General features: G+C 46.4%; 1 protein-coding gene and 1 long non-coding RNA gene across 14 annotated transcripts in view; one reads left to right on the top strand and one right to left on the bottom strand.

The window, feature by feature from the left end:
- The window catches only part of tanc2b (tetratricopeptide repeat, ankyrin repeat and coiled-coil containing 2b), a 146,187-nt gene that overhangs the window by 96,554 nt on the left and 40,205 nt on the right, over positions 1-9,428 (top strand). For 11 of the 13 annotated variants that reach the window (XM_079334003.1, XM_079334001.1, XM_079334006.1 and 8 more), the window contains one exon: positions 6,510-6,658. In XM_079334003.1, coding sequence (XP_079190129.1) covers positions 6,510-6,658 — 149 coding nt within the window. Of the gene's footprint in view, positions 417-5,752; positions 6,225-6,509; positions 6,659-9,428 lie in introns of those variants that run through there. The other 2 variants (XM_079333997.1, XM_079333999.1) reach the window with 2 other exon arrangements.
- LOC306817264 lies at positions 3,635-5,170 on the bottom strand. The gene is made up of 2 exons (XR_013778004.1): positions 4,397-5,170; positions 3,635-4,269 (listed from the first exon to the last, which is right to left on the bottom strand). It is a non-coding gene; the product is annotated as an uncharacterized lncRNA (long non-coding RNA).

Below are 9,428 nucleotides of genomic sequence, written 5' to 3'. Positions count from 1 at the left end.
GGCTGGGGTAATCCTGTGGACGGTCCCGATTCACCTTAACTCCCCCCCTCTCTCTTCCCCCCTCCTCGCATGCACGAACAGCAAAGCGGGTCACTTCAGGATAGTGCCCTGCTGAGATTTGGTTTGGAGTGTATCTGCTTACTCATCTCGCCTCTCCTCCTTTCCTGTTGCTGCTGCACTGAGAAGCACGGCGTTCGCTTTCTTACAGATCCTGTTGACTCTGGCGGTTTTGCGGGACCCCTCTCGAAAGATACTGAACCTCTCGAGGGTCGGATTGAGACACGGGAGGAACCGTGATGTGAGCTTTTCTGGGTGTAACTGTTGTGTCTTAAAGGGGAAAATGGTCGACAGAGTGCTGCCAGCCTTCTCCGCCTGTCAGCCTCTCCTGCTGAGTCTCTGCTCACTGGGAGCTCTAAGTAGGTGATCTGTCTATATAAACGCACTACAATACACCTTTTAGGGTCTTTCATTTTCTCTGTTTAAATTTAGATGGTGTGTGGTACCTGCTGGAGTTTTCATACGTGGCTTTCTCTTGAATCTCATGCATGAAAATCTGTCAAACCTGGCTTTCTTTTGCATCAATCCTGTGAAATCGACTGTGGAATAAGCTATCAGCTGGGATGAGCTGCTAAAAGCTCCTGCAGATGTGACACGCCAGTGTTTAAATGGAAATTCTCAAACGCCCACCGAGGCAGGGAAAAGGTTGATAACGTACTCAAGCTGGGGTGGAGGGGGGTGGGAGAAGGAGGAGGACTCCCAGGTGGACACATGGACACCTTAGCTCTTTTCAAGGACTCTGGGACACGAGCAGCATGAGGGGCCGATGATGACTTTAACATCTGATCAGGTTGCCAGCCCGCTCTCCGCTGCTGCTGCTGCTGCTGACACGGTCTGTTCCTGTGGAGGAGTGGAAGGTATCCACCGAGCTTCACGGCCCACAAAGAATATTTACGCTGTCATAAATGCGGTTTGTGAATATTTGTGGGATGGCTTGTAAAATTCAACTCCTGCCATCGTCCTTGTATAAATCAAGTTGAAAAGCTTTTCTAATGATGGTACAGTAGTTACACAGACTGGGATCAGGCACGGACGGTGACATCATGGTCTACCGCCTGACGTCTCCAATCAATCTGAATATATTCTACTCCACACTTTAAGACAGACGCCAGATGATAGATTTTTGAATGAGGACATACTGTAGGATCTGCTCCGGTCATCTGTGAGACTGGCTGAATGAAAGAGCTAGCTTTAGCGCTTAGCATGTTCTAGATTAGGCCCCCCCCCCCTAAAAAATTAAAATCAGTCTTTGGAAGTTATGAATGCATTTCAATCCCTGAAGATAAGAATCTTAACACCATAGTGTTTTTTTATCATTATGTTGTTTGTTCTTGTCTGGCTTTGATTGACAGCAGTTTGCATGCTGAGCTCTCGCAGGAAACAAGCTAACTTGTGCTGCAGTTTTAAGACCATAGTGTTGTAAGCGGTCCATTTAGTAACCCAAACGTTTGATTGGCTAGATGGCTGTACGCAAGACAAACATCTTTAGAAAGACAGAAAGGCACTTGGCAGTCGACGAGGTGTTTGCGATTTATCCTCAGCCCGGTGCAGACAGGAGAGGATGATACTGATGACGACGACGATGATATTTAGGATGCTGCACGAGAGGCCGTAAGTGATGCCGATGATGACGACGATTTAAAAAACAAAAAGAACCTGTGCTTTGTCTCTTTGTCAGCGCCGGAGTCTGATCAGAATAAAAGCTGCTTGTTGTTTCCTCATCTCTGCTTCTGTGCTTGTGTTGTTGTAACTCTCTAAAGTACGTCACCCTTAAACAACTTTGCCTACTTCCAGGAAAGCAAATGAAAAGAGGCTACCTGAACTCGGAGGTGTTTTTGTTGTTGGAGTCATTGAAGGACTCTGTGATAGTGCTTCTAGCCTCTGCAGTATCCTTCACATGCATCACTCTGTCTGTCAGAGGGAGTAGACTGTATGTTCCCAAAATGATGCTGAGTGCTTCTCACCAAAGGTGTCACAAACGATGGCCCAGGAGATTTTTGAGACAGACTCTGTGAAGCAGCACACAAAGTCAAAGGCTCCCATACTCACACAAGACGGATCTCTGTCTGCTTTACCAACTGAGAAATTATTGAAAACAAGTTCAATAGATCAGTACTTTTTTTTTTTTTTTTTTGACAAATCAAATCAGCTTTCCCACTCAGTGTCACATTCGCCCATCCAACAGTGTTGGGTCAGTGGTAGGTCCTTGAAGTTGAATTACTCGACCACTCATCAGCTGTTGTTCTGTCGGCTTTAAAAAAAAAAACATGCTGAAAGTTTTTCATCACGTTTGTCAAATTCAAAAACAGCTTTGTCCTTAATGACCAAAGGGCCCCAGAGTATGTATGCAGGATAGATGATGGCTCTTTACAATGTAGACCGTTATCTTTAAATCATCCTCTCCTGTTCCAGGCCTGGTGTCCTGAGACCTCGCGTGCTTTGATTTCTAAAATGTTGTTTTTTTTTGCGTGTAGATAAGATCACAGTGATGCACACGAGGAATGTGAAATTCACTCCTCTGATCTCTTAAATACTGCCGCCTTGCAGACTGGGTTTTTTTTTTTTTTGCCCTTGCATACATCTGTGCGTGAATTCCCAAAGCTCTAAAAAAAAAAAAAAGAAGGTGTGAATTTACCTTGCTTTCATTTCCTTTCGTTGTCATCAGTTTTCAGGGAAATCCATTTTCACCTTTAATCATGTATGTCACCTTTTCTTAGACGTATTCTCTGCTGGGATCCTTTTTATCTTTACTGTTCTAAAAATATGCACGGCTTACTTTCCCGGTCCTTGACATTGATTGCAATCGGAGTGTTGCTTCTCGGTGGACTTGTCCTGCCGAATGCTGAAGGTAGAGAGCCCAGGTTTTTGGGGTGAAACAGGAGCCATGTGTTCTCGTACCTGCAAGCCCGGTCCGATGAATGCCCCCTCCTGTCCTGTCCAGTCCCCCGCCTGCAGCACACATGCTTCCCCCTTCCGTCTCCCCCCTCGGCTGCTCTGTGGACGGTCAGGGGAGAAACAGATGCGCTTGCACAGAAACACATTCCTGGCTGCGCGCAAAAGATAGTTGCCATGGCAACCATCTGTCTCCTTTCGCAGCTCAGGAATCCATTGGCGAGAGTGTGCATGTTTGGATGTGTGTGTTTTGTGTGTGGATTATGTGTTTTATGCTGTATTGTTTTATTTTTATTCCCCTCCTCCATGTACACATCTTAGCGTGAGGTGACACACGGCCTGAAGTTTCTCTTCAGGTGCGTTATGTTCGCCCTGCTGTCATGTAGCTTCAGGGTGATTGTCAAGATTTGTATTTTCCGAACAAAAGGCAGAGCTGAAAACAAAGAAATCAAGCCGTATAGCCCCGAAATAATGTTCATGTGAAGTGATTCTCCTTTGATGGTAGCTCCTTAGCAACGCTTGGAGATAGGGGAGAGCTCAGTAACAGAGTTACGTGATATTCTCGAGACATTATGGTCAATTTTTTTCTTCTTCTTTGATCTAAAAAGACGGGGAGGGCTTTTCACAAATGCACGTTTGCCATATGTTTTGGCAGCATTGCAATTTATTTATTTTTTGTCGTGTAAAAAGCAGCTCAAAGAGGTTTTCAGTGTTCAGCTCAAAGGTATTTATCGTGGACTCCAGAGTCCAGATTAGAGATCTGGCTCCCACTTCAAAAGAAAAAAACAAACCGCTCACCCCTGCAACAGCTGGCTGCGACAGTGACAACGTTCTTCCTCTGCAGGAAATGTTGGAAGAAGTGAATAATCCTCTGGTTTTTAAAAGCTATGTTCAATGCAGAAGTATCTTCAACCTTCATTCTCTCTGTCAGCCAGCAGGGGGGGGATTCAACCGGTTACAAAAACTGTCCAGACGAGGAAATGCAGCCATGGGGAGCTCTTCTTTTGGAGAGCTGTCATGTCATGTCCTGCTTCCTTTTTTTTTTTTTCTCTTACAGTCAGTGGATATTTATTCTATGAATCATGATCCAGTCTTTAGTAGAATCGCTGATAGAGCAAGGTGTGATTTAGTGCTTGTGTTATGTGTGATTGAGGAGCCGCCACTCTGCGACTTATAGTTGACCACGAGGCAGAGGTAGCGATGTGTAGCCTCCCTTTCATCTCACTATGGTCACTTTTAAGTTGGACAATAAGTCGACCTCGAGGCTTCACGAGTGTCTCACAAACTGATGGAGGACATCAAGACGGCTACGTGCTCGTGCTCTGTTTAGGGCGCACACGAAGGGACACGGAGAAACGCTCACAGATCCAGAGACAGGCAGACAGGCAGACAGGCAGACAGACAGGCAGACAGACAGACAGACAGACAGACAGACAGACAGACAGACAGACAGGCAGGCAGGCAGACAGGCAGAGCCCATGTCAAATCACGGTCACGCCTGCAACCCCTCAGGAGCATTTGACTAATCAGTGCTAATGCATTCGCTGCTTTCTACCACCAGTCTGTCGACTGTCTCCATGTCCTCACACACACACACACACACACACACACACACACACACACGCTGCTGCTAACCCGTACAGAATACATACAGAAGGCCGGCTTAGCTTTTTGTTTGCCTGCAATTTTCTCCTCCTGATGGCTGCACGTCCCCGGTTATATTAGCTTTAAGGAGGAGGAAGAGTGATTCCAGCTCCGCACATCTGCTCCATTACTGCATTCGTCCTCCAGGGATGCACCGGGATTCAGTGACCTTGGAGGCCCTCCTAAATGTATTATGCATTATATAAAAGTGAATCCAGCTGCAGAAGTGAATTTCTTTGTCCGTCCCATCACGCCTCATCCCTAATTAGCCGATTTTGGACTCTGATGTGAGCTGTGATTACTTCATTATTGGTGGCCGCTGTGTGTTTTCACTGAAGCTCGGCAACGTGTCATCTCCATGTGCTTCAAAGGGTGTTTTTTTTTTTTTTTTTTTTTTCCTGTCCTCCCCGGTGCCCGTTTTGCTTACTCACACTGAGAGACTCGGAGTCAATCGAAAGAAGGATCCTGACAAGCAGCTCGCCTGTCCGTTCCACGATGCGAGTAGTGGGAGGGAGAGCGAGCTGTAGATTGCCTGCCTGTCTATATGTCTTTGAACAGACGAGTGAGAGAGAGAGAGAGAGAGGCCACAGGCTGTAGACGAGCTGTCTGTCTTCAGAGAGGAGCTGAGGCTGTCTAATGGTCGTCAAGTCAGGACTTAGTGCAGCTACCTGCCTGTCTGGTCCGACCTGCCCGGCAGGAAAACGAGCGAGGGAGAGGAGACAAGGAAGAAAGAAACTGGCCCGACCGCTAGCTGCTGTTTATTTAAACACCTGCTTTCTCATACTGTTGCCTTCAATGCCATGAATGTCTGCACCAATTCTCAGCCTCGTGCACCCAGTAACAGCTGCTTGTGTTCAGACACTGGTTAGGGTGAGTAATTAGAGAAAGCTTCAGCTCGGAGAGAGTGACACTCCGGTTAATACAGTGGAAATATAATTGATATTGTGAGCACCTCCGGGGCATCGAAACGCCACGTGTTAGTGAAAAAAAACCTGATCCCAGCACTGAGGGTTTGTTATGGATGAAGAGTAACCAGGCAACACGGCGATAAGATGAGGTCATTAAGGGATTTGTTTTGGGTCCCGTTGCAACTGAAATCTCGCAGCTCTACCAGCGTGTGTGTGTGTGTGTGTGTGTGTGTGTGTGTGTGTGTGTGTGTGTGTGTGTGTGTGTGTGTGTGTGTGTGTGTGTGTGTGTGTGGTTTTGGATCATCTGATCGTCACGTAGCATCATCACCCCTGGTGTTTTATTTTCTTCCTTCAGAGCCAGGAGTCTTTGTAAACAGGATAGAGAGGTGGAAACACACCCACATGAACACGCTCTCTCTCTCTCTCTCTCTCTCGTTCTCTCTCTCTCTCGCTCTCACACACACACACACACAGTCACACGCAGGTGAAGGGTGTATCTCATTACGTCACACGAGCTGTAGCTGGTGATGAGCGGTGTGCGGAAGGAGGGAGCTTCCGTCAGTCGGCGTGGAGAGGGGCTTTTTGTAAACACTCTGAGAGGACTGTTGTACTCGCGGTCGAGGGGATTTTCGGAGTTTGTGTAAGACGAGACCTCAACAAAGACGTCGGGGCTGTGGAGGAATGTGTCGGTAACACGCAGCTCTGAGCTGCGGGGAAACTCGGGTAGGCTGCCTCATGTCCTAAGCACAGGTGCTGCCGTGCGTCCTGTATCCGGGTGTGTGTGTGGTTTTTTTTTTTCTCGCTGCAGTGTTTCATGCAAAGCGAGTGTAGACATTCTGTGTTTCAGGGAATAGAGGAGGTGGATACGCAGCTTTGAAAGTTATATATTTTTTTCCATTTGTTTCTTCCCACCACTAACACTCATTGCTTCTCTCTCTCTCTCTCTCTCTCTCGTCCTGTCTATCCCACCCCCTCCGCTCCGCTCCCCTCCACCTCCCGCCTCTGCAGCGGAGTCAAGCCAGGAGCTGGGGCCCCCTCCGTCGGTGGATGAGGCTGCCAACACATTGATGACGCGCCTGGGTTTCCTTCTGGGAGACAAAGTGAGCGAGGGGCCGGCCGGTACCCAGTACAGCATGGAGGAACCCGAGGCGAGACAGGTAATGGTCTTCATAATGAACCGGACTATTTGTTACCCAGCTAATGTGCCTTGAAAATGTATTTTTGTCTTTTAAAGACATCACCATTCAGACACCTACAGAATAAGAAAAGAGACCGATTTTGTTCGGGGAGTTTTTTTTCCCTGCGCCAACCTGGGATTCGATTCCCGTGATGTCATCACACGCACACACGCAGTCAGTTTGAATGAAATCTCTTCTTCAGATAAAGAATTGGCCTCGACAGGCTCGTTTGAGTTTCATTTTCATCGCCCCTGCCATTCTTGTGGTTTATCCTAATCTAATTGTCTTCTTGTTTATGGGATTTTGACACATTTCATTTGTGAAGAGATCATGCTTTGGAACATGAGCAAACACGAAACCTTCTGATTGGATCTGTTTTGACATTTATCTTCAATAATATCCGCGCTTACACTTAGTTTTTGACAGATCTTTGGATAGCCAGATCAAAAGAGTTTTTTCTGTTTACCCTCAGACACCACAGCGCCTTGAATTCAGACTTCTCAATGCCCCGGCATCAAGCATCAGAGATCTACCCAGCCAATTTGTTTTTTATAAAGCAAATCCTCCTAATTATTTATTTTCTGCGTGCTTCAGACTTTTGCTTATTGGGAGAAAGATGTCTGAGTTGACATGCAGCAGGCTAAGCTTCCATTTCTCTCTTGTAACCTTTCAAATCGTGACTTTGGATGTTGTGCAACAAACAGCTTCTGGCACTACTGGCCTGCTCTGAGCTCCGCAGCAGATGCCCCGGTTTCTCTACCTAAACCTGATGTGACAGGTTTGAATTTTCCAAATTGAGGGAAGAAAACATTTTTGCGGCAAAGAGTGACAACGAGAAACACGCAGGGAGGAGAAAGGGGGAGGGGGGGTGAAACCTGTTGCTAAATTCAAATCGGGTCGAGGTATGGTTTTGCTGTAAAGCAGTGTGGATAAACGATTACACTGATGGACTGCCTGTGCTTGGTGTGAGCTCTGCTGTAGCAGCGGGGGTGTATAAATTGAGAGAGGTTTATTCAAGCGTCCCTTTTTAGAGACGTGACTCATGCTAGCACCCTGCTGCATCGTGAACACAGTGCAAACTTATTATTGTAGCTATCTGCCCCAAATGCTGCTCTCTTGGTGCAGTTTGTTTGATGCATTCATCAACCAATACGATAAGGATCACGGTACCATAGAGGGGGGGCTTCGGTGGTCGCTTTCATAATTTGCTCTTATGGATGTTGTTAATTCAGCTGTGACGCTGAGAGCCATAATATCTGTGATCATTTTTGAATAAGGAAGTATTCCCAGCGCAGTACTTTAGTGTTGTTTTAAAATGTCCTTTTCAGCTAAGGTTAACAAGCGCTGTCTTCCTAACAGGGACGTGTCCAGATTTTTTTGGGCTGGGGGGGCCAAACCGGGGCACGAGGGTGGCCTGAAGTTTTTGTGCAACGCAGTGGAATAAAGAGCATTTATTTATCCCTTCTGTCCACGCTAATCACATTGACTTTTATTAACGCAAGATAACGACAACATTTACATCTTTTAAGCCTAATTCTTCAAGGACTCAAAAAAAAGATGTTTGTCCAAAGTCACAAAGTAAAGCTGCTCATGAGCTGCTTGTTGCAACACGCCTGAATAATTAACATACACATAAGTCCCACCTCGGTTAAGGCAAATAACCAATCTTAGAATTTGGGGTAGCCAATAAGATTTCCAGCCGCTGGCCAGCCACACCTCTGCTGTATTTTTTTAACCAGTTTTTAAAACTTTGTCTATCAGTTCTGCATTGCTTTTGCACACGGACGCAACAGAAAAGGCAAAAGGCCAGATAGTGTAGTGTAGGTTCATTTAGATAGATAGATAGATAGATAGATAGATAGATAGATAGATAGATAGATAGATAGATAGATAGATAGATAGATAGATAGATAGATATTTATTGATCCCGAGGGAAATTAGTTTATCGACTGATGTTTCAGATTGTCATCCTGCACTGAGGGGGGTTTACTCATTTTGCTATCAATTTAAAAGCTTTGTTGAAGCTAACGATCCAATCAAATGTGTCCCTTGCACGTCCCGCCTTCTATCCTGTGACTGCTTCTGTCCTGTTTCCCCACGTTCAGAGGCTGTAGTCCTCATTGCAGCGACCACAGGTTTGAAACATGCCATCCTCCCACTCTCACCCCCCCAACATGTCCATGTCTCTCTTCAGCTGTCCTGCCCAATAGAGGGCGCTATTCAAGCCGAATATTTCATGTGTAACATCTTGAAATAAGATGCTTATCTGACTTGTCACACGAATGAGACTCAGACTAAATGTGACGAGATTTAACTTTAACTATAAATTAGACAGATACACTGTTAAGATTTAGTTTCTCTCTAATTTTTGACATGGTTACATTCTGATAGCTGCTGTCTGAGCCGGACGACCCCACCGGCTGACAGAACAAGGTCACCTTAACTGGCAGAGCGTGCAGTTAATTGCCTTCCACGCTCTCGCGCTCTCGCTCCCTGAATAGATGAAAAACGCACAGAGTTCAGTCCGATCCTCGCGCGCCGTTTGAGGTCAGAGCTACACGAGGCGGGGTTCATTCGCCTCGGCGTGTGCGCTCGCAGACGTTTCAAGGCTTATCCGCTCGTGTGTATACGTCTGTTTGCATCGAGGTCAGGCTCAGGTAAACATGAACACTTCAGCTGTCTCATCCACGGTGAGAGCAGAGGGCAACTGTGACTGAGAGAGTGGCTGACAAACAGTTATTCATTCTGT

This window comes from Symphodus melops (assembly GCF_947650265.1).
Source record: "Symphodus melops genome assembly, chromosome: 21".
NCBI lineage: Eukaryota > Metazoa > Chordata > Actinopteri > Labriformes > Labridae > Symphodus > Symphodus melops.
The sequence above is the reverse complement of the archived record's forward strand: the minus strand, read 5'-3'. Positions and strand labels throughout refer to the sequence as shown.